The sequence below is a fragment of the Panthera pardus genome, unplaced genomic scaffold (genome assembly GCF_024362965.1).
Source record: "Panthera pardus isolate Hobbes unplaced genomic scaffold, ASM2436296v1 HiC_scaffold_17, whole genome shotgun sequence".
NCBI lineage: Eukaryota > Metazoa > Chordata > Mammalia > Carnivora > Felidae > Panthera > Panthera pardus.
In genome coordinates, this window is record NW_026526732.1 from 149,624,015 (window position 1) to 149,640,226 (window position 16,212).

The 16,212-nt window shown below is 50.5% G+C and overlaps 1 protein-coding gene across 1 annotated transcript; it reads left to right on the top strand.

Moving 5' to 3' along the window:
* The first annotated feature begins 637 nt into the window (after positions 1-637).
* Positions 638-14,943, top strand: ABHD16A (abhydrolase domain containing 16A, phospholipase). The gene is made up of 20 exons (XM_053905227.1): positions 638-843; positions 1,828-1,884; positions 2,590-2,656; positions 2,866-2,952; positions 6,022-6,107; positions 7,773-7,846; positions 8,006-8,128; positions 10,279-10,393; positions 10,486-10,587; positions 11,515-11,578; positions 11,995-12,044; positions 12,367-12,490; positions 12,947-13,051; positions 13,283-13,346; positions 13,600-13,656; positions 13,803-13,865; positions 14,013-14,089; positions 14,174-14,272; positions 14,373-14,419; positions 14,612-14,943. The coding sequence occupies exons 1-20, from the start codon at positions 712-714 to the stop codon at positions 14,693-14,695; spliced, it is 1,677 nt and encodes a 558-aa protein (XP_053761202.1). The 5' UTR covers positions 638-711; the 3' UTR covers positions 14,696-14,943.
* Positions 14,944-16,212: the final 1,269 nt, after the last annotated feature.

Below are 16,212 nucleotides of genomic sequence, written 5' to 3' on the forward strand. Positions count from 1 at the left end.
TTGCACTTACTTGACCATTAAATTTTCTTTTTGAAACGGGGGTGTCAGGTTGTATGTAATCTATGGCTTTCTTTTTTCCAGTCAGTACTACGGTTTTGAGGTTCATCTACGCTTAAGAACGATAATGTATCCTTTATTTTTTAAACCAGTATTTCACACACGTTAACAATACTGAGTCCTCCTATCCATATCCATGACTGCGCAGTATTTCACACACGTTAACAATACTGAGTCCTCCTATCCATATCCATGACTGCGACGTAGCTCTCCACTTACTCAAGCCTTCAGTTTACCTCTTTCAAAAACTTCTGTAATTCTTTTCATAAAATCTTGCATTTCTTTGATTTGATGTATTCCTAGACACCTTTTCTTTTCCGTTGCTCTGGTCAAGTGCTCCTAATCCTGCCTCTCGTTCCCACTTCGCTCGAGAGTCTGCCAATATTAAGGGACAGAAATAAGTGACTGGACTACACCTGATAAAGTTGTAACTCTCCGCGTTCCAAACGCCTCCAACTAATTTCTGACCATCGCTCTACCCGTAGGTCCAATTGCCCGAAGCCCGTCTCAGGCAGCGCGGAAAATGTCTCCGCTCCGCACGAGGCGGAGCCGGTACGTGCTGACGTCAAGGGCACGCAATACCTTAGAGGCCGGGGAAGGGCGGGGCCAGCAGGGGGACCTGCTGCTGGGAGAGCAGCGGCCCGAGCGGGGGCCATGGCGAAGCTGCTGAGCTGCGTCCTAGGCCCCCGGCTCTACAAAATCTACCGGGAAAGAGACTCGGAAAGGGCCCCGTCCGGCGTCCCCGAGACTCCAACTTCAGTCACTACCCCCCCTTCCAGCTCCTGGGTGAGTCGAGTTCTCCCCTGGTCAAAAACATGGTACGGCCCAAACCCCTTTGCGGCCTTTGCTCCCCAGAAGCGCCCATTATTGGAAATCGGGGGAGCCTGGTTGTCAAGCCAGTTGTCTGCGAAGTGCTCTTTGTGCTTCCTGGGTTAAAGTCACGCCTGCGGACTGGCTGCCTCCTTTATCGTGGTTTGCCACCGCTTTCTCATTCCGACTACCACTCCTTGCTTTTTCCTCTCGCGGCCCCCCACCCTGTCTGTCGTGGTTCGTGCTGGTCCCATTTGACTCTATGTCCTGGAAGAGACCCTGCGCGGATTCGAGAGCTGGATGATTTTGCCGTCAAACTCTCGATTTCTTCCTGCTAGGTGCCTTCCCTGGTTCTGTTTTATCTTCCCTTTACCCTGGCCTTGAATTTCAACATGACTTGAATATGTCACGGACCCGCTGCCCCCCACCCAACCGCCCAACCTACTTTGGAGACCCCAGGGTCCTTGCATTCGTGAAAGCTGAGGGTGGTGGTAGGTTGTGCCCCTACACGGTCTCCACCTTTTTATTGGTAGTCTCAGATTATGTTTACTGTCCTACAAACCGTCCACCCTCAGCCACATTCTCTTCTTTAATCACCCCACTGTTATTTTTGTTCTTTCCCTCTTAAAGTTGTTATGGTGCCTTTCCTTTCTGCTGCTCTAACCCCTCTCCCCATATGCACATGCCCACAACCCATCTGAAACTGGGAGCAGAAATCATCCAGTGATGTTTTCACTTTTGCTCCCAAGTCCAGCCCCGTATGTTCTCACCGTCTGGGGTAGGAAATGAGGTTTGGAGTGGGGGTGGGGGTGGGAAGAGGGGCTTCTGTGGGAGACAGGGATGTACCAGGAGGGATAGCTTTGAAGGCTAGAACCAGAGGACACGAATCAGGGCTTTCAAAAGAGAAGGGAAGGACTTGTCAATGGACACGGCCCTTGACACAGCCATCTGCTTTGGCAGGATACATACTATCAACCCCGTGCCCTGGAGAAGCATGCGGACAGCATCCTGGCACTGGTACGTCTGCCCTGCCATCTGGGACTACTGCATCTTTTCCGACCCACTTGCCCTCCCGAATTTTCTCACCCGCAGCTTGGGAGAAGGCAGTGCCCCTGGGGGTGGGGGATGTTCTGGGCTCTGCAAGAGACTTCAACACACACACGGACGGACGTGCTGTCAAGTGCACACACTTGGCAGTCCCCTTTGGTGTGTGCATTTTTTTTCTCTGGGGCAACCTGAGCCCTGAGGAAACTGTGCTTACTTTCGGGACCATCTGCAGGTGCTGAGTCCTGTGGTCCCCAGTGACCTGTCCTCCCTGGCAACTAACCCCTTTGGCTGCAAAGACAGCTGTTTTCTCTGGCAGGGTTCCTATGGTGACGTTTGTGCATCTCTTAGGGACCAGGCCAAGCGCTGTCCTGAGTGGGCTGAGTGAAAAGGCTTGATTAACTTGAGTAGAAAGAGAAACTGGCCTTTCAATGTGATGAAATTATGTCTGGAGATGAGGAAGAAAACAGAACCCGTACCTAATTTTACCAGCCTCTGTTATGCTCTGATACATTGCCTTTCAACAAATATTAAGCACCTACTGTGTCATGCACAGAATAGGTACTTGATATGATCTCCCTCAGGTTATCCACTTTGCTCAGAGGTTAGGCCTGGAAATGGCAGACCTGTGTGTGTGTGTGTGTGTATTGATTGCTTGTCCCCATCTCTCTGCTGCAGGCTTCAGTCTTCTGGTCCATCTCTTATTACTCCTCTCCCTTCGCCTTCTTCTACTTATACAGGAAAGGTCAGTGTGGTTTCAAAGGTGGTGGGCAGGTTGTTGGCAGCTGAGCTGACCCCCCCTAAAGAGGAGAGGGGAACTGAGAGGATGGCTTGGCTTCCCTCTTCCATCAGGCGTCTTCTTCCTCAGAGGGCATGGCTGTCCCAAAGAGAGGGTATGGGGTGGGGGTTGGGGCAGTGGGGAGAGCTTCTCATGTGATGCCTCTCCCCTCCCAGGTTACTTGAGCTTGTCCAAAGTGGTGCCGTTTTCTCACTATGCGGGGACACTGCTGCTACTCCTGGCAGGAGTGGCCTGCCTCCGAGGTAGGTTGAGAGGGAGCCTGGTTTGGATCTATCCCTCACTGGGTAAATATTTATGAAGTCACTTCTGCAGATACAGTTTTGTGTTGGGCCCTGAGGGGGAATAATTGGGAATGTTGAAGGCATGATCTTTTTCTTAAAGGGCGTGGTTGTAAGTAGGAAAAGCTAATTGGCAGAACACTTTGCTATTATCTAGAAGAGATGCATATACCCTACAATAATTCCACATATGTCCGTATATATGTTTGTAATAATCCAAAACTGGAAACAAGTCCATGGCCACAAATAGTAGGATGGCAGGGAGTCTCGTTCTAGGGCAGAACACAATACAGCAATGCAAATGAACAAATTGAAGCTACATTCAGCAACACAGATGAGTCTCACAATTGTAATGTTGAATGCAAGAAGAAGACTACCAAGGGGCGCCTGGGTGGCTGACTCGGTTAAACGTCCAACTTTGGCTCAGGTCATGATCTCGCGGTCCATGAGTTCGAACCCTGCGTCGGCTCTATGCTGACAGCTTAGAGCCTGGAGCCTGTTTCAGATTCTGTATCTCCCTCTCTCTCTGACCCTAGCCCATTCATGCTCTGTCTCTCTCTCTCTGTCAAAAATAAATAAGCATTAAAAAAAATTTTTTTTAAAAGAAGAAGACTAACAAATGATGTATGCAGTGTGTTTCTACTTATGTAAAGTTCAAGAGGGACGCATATAGAAGTGGCAAAACACAGGCATGCTTATCTTGAAAGTCAGGAGAGTGATTACCTGGGAGAGGGAGGGAACAGGATAGGGAGGGCTCCTGGAGGGACGTGACTTTGTTCTCTTCCTTGACTAGGGTGATGGTCACAGGAATGTTTGCTTCGTATTTTTTAAACTGGATATATATTGGACACACGTATGTTATATCTCACAACTTAAAAATACAGTCCAAATCATTGCCCCTCGGCAGATGCATGTGAAGAAAACTGGGTGAGGGGATGCTTGGAGAGAGGTGGTAGGCTAGGAGCTGCATGGCTGCAGTCATATCCAGCCTGGGGCGGGGACCTTCTGCCTTCGATGTCCTGCCTCCTGATCTCCATTGGGGTGGGCTCCCTCATCAGAGAGGCGTTCCCTGACCACCTCTCCTAAAAGTAGCTTCCAGTCCTGGGTTTTGTCTTATTTTTAAATTTTACATATTTATTTAAGTTTTGGGTTTTTTTTGTTTTTTGTTTTTTTTTTTGAGAGGGAGAGAGAGAGAATGAGTGGGAGAGGGGCAGAGAGAGGGAGACCAAGGATCTCGAAGTGGGCTCTGTGCTGACAGCAGAGAGCCTGATGTGGGGCTTGAACTCAAGAACTATGAGATCATGAGTTGGATGCCTAACCAACTGAGCCACCCAGGCAGCCCAAATTTTATTTATTCTTAATTTGGGTACATAAATTAAATATAGAGAAGTCCAGAGAACAAAGTGTCATGAACTAAAATGCTTATATTCTGTCATGTAGCTTCACATACTTTTTGTCAATAAAGTTCTTTTTTTTTTTTTTTTTTTTTAATTTTTTAACGTTTATTTATTTTTGAGACAGAGAGAGACAGAGCATGAATGGGGGAGGGTCAGAGAGAGAGGGAGACACAGAATCTGAAACAGGCTCCAGGCTCTGAGCGGTCAGCACAGAGCCCGACGCGGGGCTCGAACTCACGGACCGCAAGATCATGACCTGAGCTGAAGTCAGACACTTAACCGCCTGAGCCACCCAGGCGCCCCTTGTCAATAAAGTTCTGAAGCATTGCATTCAGAGTTGGCATTTCTGTTGGAATCTTCCCCACTTCTGTGTTCCTCTTTCCCCAGAGGTAACCATTGTCACTTGGTGTGGTTTCTTTCCTGGTCCACATTTTTATCCTTTTATGAAAGATATACCTCATTTGATCAAATCTAAGCTGTTAGGAATTGTAAAATACATTCCAATTTCAGTTTTCAAATGTGAAAAACAATGCATTTTAGAATCTATGAAATATGGTAAGCATAAACCATATATAGCCATTCATTTGTGCATTTTGCCTTTTTGACACAAATGGCATCACATTATACAAATCATTCTGCACCTTCCTTCATTCTTAGTATTGTCTGGGGTCTCTACCCTTGATAATAATAGCATTCTAGTTGATTCTGGTTTTCTTCTTTATATCACTTAATCCTCTCTGAAATGTTCTTGTTTGCTTGCTTATTGTCTTTCTCCAGCCCCACCCCACCCCCAGCCAAAGTACTAGCTCTCCGGGCTGGGACCTGTGTGTCTTGTTTCCTGCTATCTCCCATGTCAGGACAGGGCCTGGCATATGACACCTTTCGGGTCAACGGAAGCAGAGAAGTCAGGGTTTGAGACTCCTTGGCAGTGAAGGGAGAGCAGATGTGATCGCCAAAGGGCCAGGTGAAGAGAGGAATGAGTGCAGTGTTGAGGATGGCTCTTATTTCAGAGAGGGAAGTAGAATGGAGGCAGGGGAGGAGTGGTCCAGGATTCAGAAGGTGGCAAAGATGGGCCCAGGAAGCAGAGGAGAAGGAGTCTCAGGGGACAGGAATAGTGCAGAGAGGCATAGTTGCAAGAGAGTGGGGATGGAGGAAGGAGACTTCGGATTCGGTGAGGAAGTGATTACGGGGCAAGAGCAGGAGCCATGAGGCCAGATGACAGGGAGTTAGACTATACAGAAGAGAGATGGAAAGCAAGCAGTGAAGAAGGGTGGCAGGGAAAAAAGAGACCAGTGTTCACAAGGGTGAACAGTAAGGTTGCATGACGGTGTGTTGCATGCAACAGTAAGGTTGCATGACTAGCAAAGTGAACATTCTGGAATGTTGAGGGTTGCCAACCTATAAAGAAACAAACTGAAGAAGCTGGGTAGCAGAACACTGAAGCCAGTTGCTAGATATGGAGGAAGGGGGTCAGCTCAACTCTCCTATTTCCCCAGACCCTGGGCCACCTGTTCCTTTCCCTCCCACTTCCCTTTCCAGGGCCTTCTCCGTGCCCATCTCCAATCCTCTTCCTGAAACTTACTCAGCTTGCTCTTCCCAGTTTTCCTAACACTGTCTCCTATCCTCTCTCTACCAGGCATCGGCCGCTGGACCAACCCCCAGTACCGGCAGTTCATCACCATCTTGGAGGCAACACATAGGAACCACTCTGCAGAAAACAAGGTAAGGGGTCCCAGGAAAGGTGCCAGACAGGTGCCCTGGCAGCAGCTTTCTCAGCTGCCTCTCCAGAGCACTGGGTACCAGCTTCTGTCAGGGCGAGTTGTGTTGCCATCTATGGCAGTAGGTTTTTGCTTGCACATTGCTATAGCCCTTCTCCCCTGTGCAAGTGAACTGTCCACCCAGAGAATTTTCCTCCCTACCACTTCTAACGGGATGTTCCACTAGAACAATCCTCTACCCTTCTCCCCTCCATCTGTAAGAATTGTCTAGATGTGGAAATATTCCACATCTTAGAAGGGGGTCTTCTCTCTGTCACAGCAGCTCGGTTCTGTAAGAGTTGTTTATTTTGGCTGTGTGCATTGAACACCATGCTAGTTTTGTTCAGGGATGGGTCAAGATGGACAGGTGTGTCCACTGTTGTGCCCAGAAGCACAGCGTGGCGCCAGGAGGGAGAAAAGCCAGGGCATAGTGTCCTTGGAGTTGTGCCAGCCCAGCTGGTGCTGGAGTGTGATTATCTTTGAGAAGGGGCTTTGGGGCCCTATAAAGCTCTTCCCTGTTAGGGATTCCTGGGATCAAAGAGCTGTGACCCTACCATCACTGTGTTACTGGTTGTTCCACGCCGCCGTTTACAGAGCTATGTAATGATGCTCTACCACGCCGCTGTCTGAGGCATTTTGCGTACGCCCTTCCCAATCCTCACAATAGCCACACGAGGTGGCATTATTATACCTCTGAGGAAACAGGAAAAAAGAGGTTAAGTGACAAGCAGAGTCACAGAGCAAAGGAAGGGGCTGGGTCTGGATTTGAGGCCTGGTCTGAGCAAAGCCTGCTTGAAATTTGCTTTTCTTCCATTTTGTTTTGTTTTGCCATTTACATTTTTTTACAGTGTTTCTGTTGTTCTTCCTTAGTCAAGTTATTTTTGAAAATGTCAAAAAAATTTCCTGTGACAGAAAATAAAAAGAGCTCTCAAAATAGAGCACTGGGGAGCGCTTAGGGTGAGGGAGGGGGTACAGCAGAGAGTCAGACACAGCTCCCGCCACCCTCAGAGAGCGCGTGGACAGACTTCGTGGGGTGACTGGAGGCATCGATAGCCTGGCTGGCATCACCAGCCCATGGCTGCCGAAGGTGAGAGAAGGCAGGTGGCTGTGAGGATGGAGCAGAGAGGGCTTCGTTCAGGAGGTGATTCCAATGCAAAGGAACCACTCACTGTAGACATTACTTTCCCTTGTTCCCTCTCACCCAACCTTAGGACAGTCATTTTGATCCTCTAGGGCAACATCATGTAAAGGACCCGGTGGGGGAAAGGGGTATGACCAGCCAACAGACCCCGCCCCCACTTCCTCCCTCAAAAGCACCAGCACCTCCAGCCACCCCTTCTTGGGGTGGGTCAGTTTTATATTTTGGAAAAGCAAAGAGTGTTGAGTAGTTCTTCTGGAAGCAGACAGGCCAGTTTTGATACCTGATAGGGTATCCTCTCTTGCCTGATTTTTCTGGCTGTGACAGAGCTTACCCTCTATGAACTAGGAGTGTGTTGACCTCGACTTGTCTCCCTATGATGTGTGGGGGCCAGTCCTGTGGATGAGGGTGCCAAGGGTGGGTAGGTGGGCCTGCCCCAATTTCTTAGTTTCCCTTTTCCTCCCCTCCTCTTTCTCTCCCTGCCCACCACAGAGGCAGCTCGCCAACTACAACTTTGACTTCAAGAGCTGGCCAGTGGACTTCCACTGGGAAGAGCCCAGCAGCCGGTGAGGCCCCAGTTCTTTCACTCCATCCTGCTCTGTCCTGTCCCACACCTCCGTCCCCATCTTGGGCCCCAGGGCCTCCTTTCCAGTGCCATCTCCTAATTCCTGGACCTCAGCTTGCTGCTTCTGACTCCAACCTCCCCTACATCTTTCCATCCTCAGGAAGGAGTCTCGAGGGGGCCCTTCCCGCCAGGGCGTGGCCCTGCTTCGCCCAGAGCCCCTGCATCGGGGGACAGCAGACACTCTCCTCAACCGGGTCAAGAAGCTGCCTTGTCAGATCACCAGGTGAGAAGCAGCAGGGAAGAGAGGCCATCTGGGGTGGAGGGGACATCGGGTGAGGACTCCAGGACTGGGTGCTATGGATAAAATAGCTGCCATTTATTGGGCCTAGTGCTATGTATTTTGTATTATTTGTGATGGTTTTTAATCTACATTTATATGTGAAGAAAAGAGGCTCAGGGAGGTGTAGTCTCACAGATGGTGAATGAAGGGTTGGGATATTAATAATTCTGTCTGACACAAAAGCTCTTTTATTTTATTATTATTATTTTTAATTAATTAATTTACTTGTTTATAAATGTTTATTTATTTTTGAGAGAGAGAGCTGGGGAGGGGCAGAGAGAGGAAAAGACAGAGGTCCCAAAGTGGGCTCAGTGCTTACAGCAGAGAGCCCAGTGTGGGGCTCGAACCCGCGAATGGCAAGATCATGGCCTGAGCCAAAGACAGACGCTTAACTGACTGAGACATCCAGGTGCTGCTAAAACTTATTTAAGTAAGCTCTACACCCAACATGGGCCTTGAACTCACAACCCCAAGAGCAAGAGCCACATGCTTTACCGACTAAGCCAGTCAGACACCCCACAAAAGCCCTTCTAACGAGGCTGAGAGAGAACAATGAGGTTGAGAGTGTGGTGGAGACACATAGCCTTAGCTGGAGTGGCATCTGGTGACAGCTGTGCCCCTGACCTGGCCTCTCTACTCCTAGATTCTTCTGCCTTAAGCAAGCTACAATTTCTGCATCCATGAATAACGCACTTTATAGGATTGGTATATTAAGTAGAGTAACATATTCAGAAGGGTTACTACTTTGCCTGGGTACTTGACAGCAAAGCCCAAGTTGTGGCTACTGATGATGTCAGAAGTGACAACAGTAAGCCTTCCTCCCTTACAGTAGAGCAGATGCTGTGGCAATTTTCTATTGTTGGGGGCTGGGAGGCAGTTCCAAGATACCAAGGAAAGGGATGGATTTAGTGATCAGTGTTGCCTGGGTGACGATTGGTCAGAGGGACAAACCAAATTTGCGGTTTTGAGGGGATGCTGGACAGGGTGGTACATACCTGTTTTTTTCTGGGGACAAATCCTATTTCAGGATTAACTGGAAATGGTTAATTGTCTTTTTCAGATACCTACCACAGCTTATCTGTCTAGATTAGTGCATTTGTTCAGTAAATATTTATTAAGCCCCTCTTTGTCAGGCTCTAGCCACCTGCTACGTGGCAGAATAGGGCATATTGCAGAACAGAACAGTCAGGTCTCTGCCCTGGTGGAGTCTGCAGTCTAGTGTGGTGTATTTCAAACTACCGTCCATTCATGAATCTTGAAATCGAGTGAATTACAGCTGTCATTTTTTAAAGTATTACAGGGGGCCTTTAAATAAGTTGCATTTATACATTAACAGAATCATAGTTAATAATAACTTTGCTTTGGGGTCCGTGTGTGGCTCAGTTGGCTGAGTATCTGACTCTTGATTTTGGCTCAGGTCATGATCTCACAGTCGTGAGATCAAGCCCCGTGTCAGGCTCCACGCTGAGTGTGGAGCCTGCTTGCGATTCTCTCTCTCCCTGTCTCTCTCTCTCTCTCTCTCTCTCTCTGCTTCTCTCTCTCTCTCTCTCTCTCTCTCTCTCCCCCACCTGTGCACGCACTCTCTCTAAATAAATAAATAAACATTTAAAAATTAAAAAGAATAGGGACGCTGGGTGGCTCAGTTGGTTAAGCGGCTGACTTTGGCTCAGGTCATGATCTCGCGGTCTGTGAGTTCCAGCCCCACGTTAGGCTCTGTCCTGACAGCTCCCGGCCTGGAGCCTGCTTCCGATTCTGTATCTCCCTCTCTTTTAATTAATAAGAATTATTTATCGCATATAGAAAATATTATCTCCTAAAATTTTCAATATTATAAATATAGATGTGTGTACTGGGCCACAATATAAAATGTGCATATTATAAAGGTTGTAGTAAAAAAATTTTTGAAGAACACCAGCCTGGTACATATATTACTTCATTATGTCCTGAAAGAGGAGAACAAAGCTGTAAAGGTCAAGAAACAAAACTGTAAAGGTCAGGGGTGAAGCAGGCCCCAGAGTCTCTGAGTGCTAGGGCTAGGATAATCCCTGGGTCCTACTGAGGTCAAGGGTTTGTTAACCCCATGTTCCCCACAGCTACTTGGTGGCGCACACTCTGGGGCGCCGGATGCTATATCCAGGCTCAGTGTACCTGCTCCAGAAGGCCCTCATGCCCATGCTGCTGCAGGGCCAGGCCCGGCTGGTGGAAGAGGTGAGGCCCCTGCCCCCACCCCACCCCCGATGGTCCTTCTCCCCCTACCAGGGATGTGACCTCCTGCCCCTCACAACATCTCCCCCACTCAGTGCAACGGGCGCCGGGCAAAGCTGCTGGCCTGCGATGGCAACGAGATTGACACCATGTTTGTGGACCGGCGGGGGACGGCTGAGCCTCAGGGACAGAAGCTGGTGAGAGGGAGCAGGGAGCCCAGCCCAAAAGTGGTGTGGGGAGAGCAGTGGAGGTTCTGGGGACCTCAGTTCTACAGCAGCCCTAAGAAGTACATCTGGGGATAATCCCATCTCCCACCCCACCCTCAAGACATGTTGCCATAGGAAAACCCTACCACAGGGAAATAGATGAAGTAGGAGTTGACATTCAAGGACCAAAAAGTAATCTTGTAATAGTCACCACTTAGCATTTATCACATAGAAGGCATATATTTAATCCTCAAAACAACCCTGTAGAAGAGGTACTATTTTTAGGAGAGCCCATTTTACAGATGATGAAACTGAGCCTGGGATAATTTTCCCAGACCACACAGTAAGTGAGAGAGCTGGGATTTGAACCCAGGTAGCCTGGCCTCCAGTATATCCTGCCTCCATGAGGGAGCCATGGAAAGAGCACTGAGTCAGCAGTCCAGGGAGCTGACTCCTGGTTCCGGCACTGCCCAGCTGCTATGAGAATCCATGCAAGCTCCACCATCTCTGAGTTTGGGCTCGGGGCCCCATGAAATTAAAGTTTATCTGACTCTAAGTCTGGGGCCCAGAGATGGAAAGTGATTGGCATGCCACACAAAAGAAACAGTCATGAAAAAAATAGACCCAAAAACTAGAAAGGAAAAAAATATCCATAGCCCCATTTCTGAGAGCTGTCCCCCGGTGGTCTTCCAAGGAAAACGACACTGCTGAGTGGTCGAGCAGTTCGTCTTCCTCAGTTTGCTAAGCTTTTGCATCCACTCTGCCTCTCATGCACCTTGTAAAATTAGAAGTTTCTTTTCCCGTTGAAGACAACAGACCCTTTCCTCTTCCCTGTAAAGCTCCCACGTCCTGCCACACGGGGGATTTTCAGTCCCAGCTTGGCTCCTTCACAGCCCTCCTTCCTGCTTCCTTCCGTAGGTGATCTGCTGTGAGGGGAACGCAGGCTTCTATGAGGTGGGCTGCATTTCTACACCTCTGGAAGGTAGGCCCAGGGCACAATACTCGTCTCTGCCCTTCGGAATGGAATGTCCCCACCTTCCCACACCAGTATAACTTCCCTGGGCCAGATCACCTTATCTGAGTGAGGTTTGAAATTCTCACATTTGGGGGGGAGTTTACTCCCCATTCGCTTTGCCAACCTTACATTCCCTCCCTTTGGGCTGTGTCCCTAACATTATGGCCTTCATTCTGTCCCCATGACATAATCACATCTCTCCCTTCTGCTGCCTCAGAACCTCTGGTGTCATCTCCCCATTCTGAGAAAGCTTGGAGTTACTCACCTCTAAATTTGGGGTTGTTTAGAGCTTCCATGTTGTGTTGGTCTTTCCCCCCGGGGCTGGAGGTGGGGGAGGTGTGGGCCACAAGGTCATAGCCCCTCCTCCTCCTCCTGTGTTGCAGCTGGATATTCTGTCCTGGGCTGGAATCATCCAGGCTTTGCTGGAAGCACGGTGAGACACTCTGAAATCCCTTTCTTTTCCTGAATTTATGGTTATGGTCTGTCTCCCTCTGGTCAGCCACTGGAATTAGGAAAAGGGGCGTATATTTCTCTGGTGGCTCTCACTCATCTGTCACCTGGGTGCCAAGGGCAGGGAACCATGACGCCACCCCACAGTGAGAAGTGGCATTTCTGGAGAGTGCGGGCCCTCTCGCCACCCTTCTCTTCTGCACCCTCTGTCTCTTGTAGGGTAGCTCTGTGCTGGAAGCGTGCAAGTGGCCCATGAACCAGCCTCTGGTGCTAATCCATTCCTGCGTTTGCCCTTCTTCCTGCAGGGGGTGCCATTTCCTCAGAATGAGGCCAATGCCATGGATGTGGTGGTCCAGTTTGCCATCCACCGCCTGGGCTTCCAGCCCCAGGACATCATCATCTATGCCTGGTCCATCGGTGGCTTCACTGGTACCAGCCTACCCCGACCCTGGGCAAATTATGCCACCCCCAGCCCCTCAAAGAGCAGTAGGGAAATGCCCTGAGGGCCCAGCAGTGGGGTAGAGGCTTAAGGGAGGAGAGGACGGAGGAGGGATATCTGCGTGTGTCTGGAAGATGGTATCCTATTTGTATACGTTCACATTTCCTTCTACCTTATGCCCATTATGAAAAGAAGCAGACCAGGGTCCTGGAGGGGGGAGATCAGGGAAGTGAAGTTTTCCTCTGCACGTGGTCTTCGATGCACTTTGATATTCTCTCTCCGTCTTCTCCATACAGTGCCCTGGCCAAGTGAAGTGAGGGGTTAAGGGGGACCTGGGGCTAACCTAGTAGAGATGATTGTGTCAGCCTGTAGGGTCAATGGGACAAAGATGGGGTGGTGGGCAGGAGCCCCTCGGTCCTCACCTTTCTTCCTTGTTCTGGTACCAGCCACATGGGCAGCCATGTCCTACCCAGACATTAGTGCCGTGATCCTGGATGCCTCCTTTGATGACTTGGTGCCCTTGGCCTTGAAGGTTATGCCAGATAGCTGGAGTGAGTGCAGCTCCCAGGCCTGCCTTTCCAGGGAAGGGGTGGGCTGGAACTGGGAACTATTGTAACTGGAGATGGTTCCTTTTTATGTAGGTGGGGAGTGGGTCACCCAACGGGATGAAAAGCAGGAGGGCTCCCCTGTCTGGGGCCTTAGTTTTCTTTGTGAACAGTGGGGAACTATATGTTGTGCAAGGGCTTTGTCTCTGCCATCCCGTCACTCTGATCCCACTCTAGGGGGCCTTGTGACCAGGACCGTGAGGCAGCATCTCAATCTGAACAACGCAGAACAGCTGTGCAGGTGAGGGCAGGCCAGTAACCGGCGTGTAACTCCCTTCCCCACTTCCCCACTGTACAGGCTTTGCTGGGTATTCAAGCAGATCTCCCAGTAAGGCCAGAATGTGGGCCATGCCTGTTCTTAAATATTTTCTCACCCCTGAGTGAAGGGCTAGCCTGTGGGGCCCTGCTATAGTAGGGGGTTAGGCTGCAGCCAGTGCAAGGGTGGGGTGGCCACTTGTCCCCTCTCCCTCTGAGCACCACACTGTCCTCTGAAGGTACCAGGGCCCTGTGTTGCTGATCCGCAGAACCAAGGATGAGATCATCACCACCACGTGAGTGCCTGGGAGCCTCTGCCCTCCTAGATCCCAGATGTAGCTAGGAAGTTGCCCTTCCCACCTCTGCCCACCAGAAACCTAGGTATCCAGACCCTTCCTCCCCAACCTCCAGCCCCTCCAGTGTACACTGTTCTCACCCCCAGGGTTCCTGAGGACATCATGTCCAACCGAGGCAATGACCTCCTGCTGAAGCTCCTACAGTATCGGTAAGCGGGAGTGTATGTGCGTGCGTGTGTGTGTGTGTGCATGTGTTTACTGACACTGGCGTGGCAAGGGAGGGAGGGAAGAGGGTTTAGGGATGAGGAGTGAAGAGAATTGGGTCCTGACCTCTGGTCCTGGTGCTCCCTCTGTAGGTATCCCCGTGTAATGGCAGAGGAGGGTCTTCGAGTGGTGAGGCAGTGGCTGGAAGCCTCCTCACAGCTGGAGGAAGGTGCAGGGGGACGCGGTGAGGCCTTTGGGTGGGGGCCTGGCCGGGCCAGGTCACTGACAAGCCCTCCTTTCTCTCCCTGAGCAGCCTCGATTTATAGCCGTTGGGAGGTAGAGGAGGACTGGTGCCTGTCCGTCCTCCGCTCCTACCAGGCAGAGCACGGGCCTGACTTCCCCTGGAGTGTGGGTAAGGACGTCCTGTGGCAGGAGGGGGTGTTGGGAAGAAGCCAGGAAGGAGGATGAATACCCAGATGTATGGCTCATGTGTGAACGGCTCTTCTCCACAGGGGAGGACATGAGTGCAGACGGAAGGCGGCAGCTGGCCTTGTTTCTGGTGAGCTGAGGGGTGGCGGACAGGAAGGGGGTGCCGGGATGGCCAGGGGGCTTGGAGACAGGGGATACCATGTAAGCATTGGAAGTGGCAGCTTGTAGGGTATGGGAGGTGGTTTCAGAGGCTGTGGAGGTGTTTGGGGGTGCTGTATACTGCGGTGCTCTGCACCCCACCTGTCCTGCCCTCTTCCTTCAGGCTCAGAAGTATCTGCACAACTTCGAGGCCACGCACTGCACCCCGCTCCCGGCCCCGAACTTCCAGATGCCCTGGCACCTCTAGGGACCACAGTGGGACTCATTCTGAAAGAGTGGGATAGGAGGAGACATGAGGAAGGCTCTTCTTATTTGTGATTCTCTGTGTTCACGTTGCTATTTATAGTTTGTGGAAAGTGGGGGGCTGTCCCCCTTCTCACTGCCCTATTGCACGTTTCCCCTCATCCATCTGGCAGTACCTAACCTTCCCCAACATATACCCCGCATTCAGTGAATGGATTATTCCTAATAATTAATAAAAAGGTATTTTTTCTACAGGCTGGCTAATTGTGTGACTTTCCAAGTGTCCAGGAGCCTGGGGCCGGTAGTGGGGACAGCTGAAGCTGCAAAGAGCTGGGCTTTGGGGAACCCGACTCCAGCCGGCCAACTTAACCCTCCCCATCCCTGCTGTTCTCCCAGGCCTCCAGCCCCCAACCTGAGCTGTCCTCATGCCGTGGGTCCCCAAGCCTCCCCATTGGCTAGTGTGTCTAGTAGTATCACATGTGCAGCCTCCCCAGCCCGCGCCCCAGTCCTTCCTGCATAACCCTGCAGCCACTGTAGGAGCTCACGGTTGCCCCCTCTTTGCTAAGAGCTCCAGAGCTTTCACTTACAAAGTGTTTTCTAGTACCTGATTTCCCCTACTTGGCTCTTCTACAGATTTCCAGCTCCAACCTGCATGGCTTCACCTTAAGTATCACCAGTTTTCCTTACTCAGCTCTTGCTGTTCCAAGGGGGAGTGAGGAACAGCCCACTCCCCATGTCTTCTGCGGCAAACCCTGCACACCTCTTCACCGTGCCTTTGTCACTCTCACGCATCTGTTGCAGTTCAGTGACAGGGCCTGCCAGGGACTGAGGCTTCCCAGAGCCACACTTCACCTTTCTGGACGCTATTAGAAGAAAATCCCTAAGTTGAACCCGAGGAAATTGGCTTCCTGTAACTTCTGTCCTATTTCCAATCCTCAGACTTCATGGAACAGAATGAGTTTTCCTCCCACCTGTCAGTTTGTTGCCTGGCCACCTTCTTCTTGGGAAACCTCTTTTAGCTGAAACGTTCCCAGGGTTACCCTCCTTGGTCCTCTGTTTTGAACAAGCTCAACGTGGGCAAGCAACAATGTTCTGATATCCTAGATAGCTTCTGGCTAATATCAGTGTCTCCTGGAACCCCAGGGCATGAAGCTCCTCCTCAGTCTCTGGGCAGGGGCTGTCTGCCCTCACCAGCTCACCAGCTCCTTCAGTGGGGGCATACTGAGTCTCCACTGGAAGGGTGATCTGAGACTTGTCAGGTGATATACCTGATAATTGGGGTCAAAAGAGAAGAGGTGGCCACAGCTCCAGAATGCTCCACCTTTAGCAAACACTGGAGAGTTGATACTGGCACTCTGTTCCTCTGTCCCATCCCAGGGGGCAAACAGGGTGGGGAGTGTGGAGCATGCTCCAGCTGGATGGTTCTGAACCTCACCTTCCAGGATCCACTAGGACAGTTAGTCTCCTGGAAAACAAGTCTGTTCAGTTAAGGTAACAACCTCCTTGAATGCAAATAGGGGG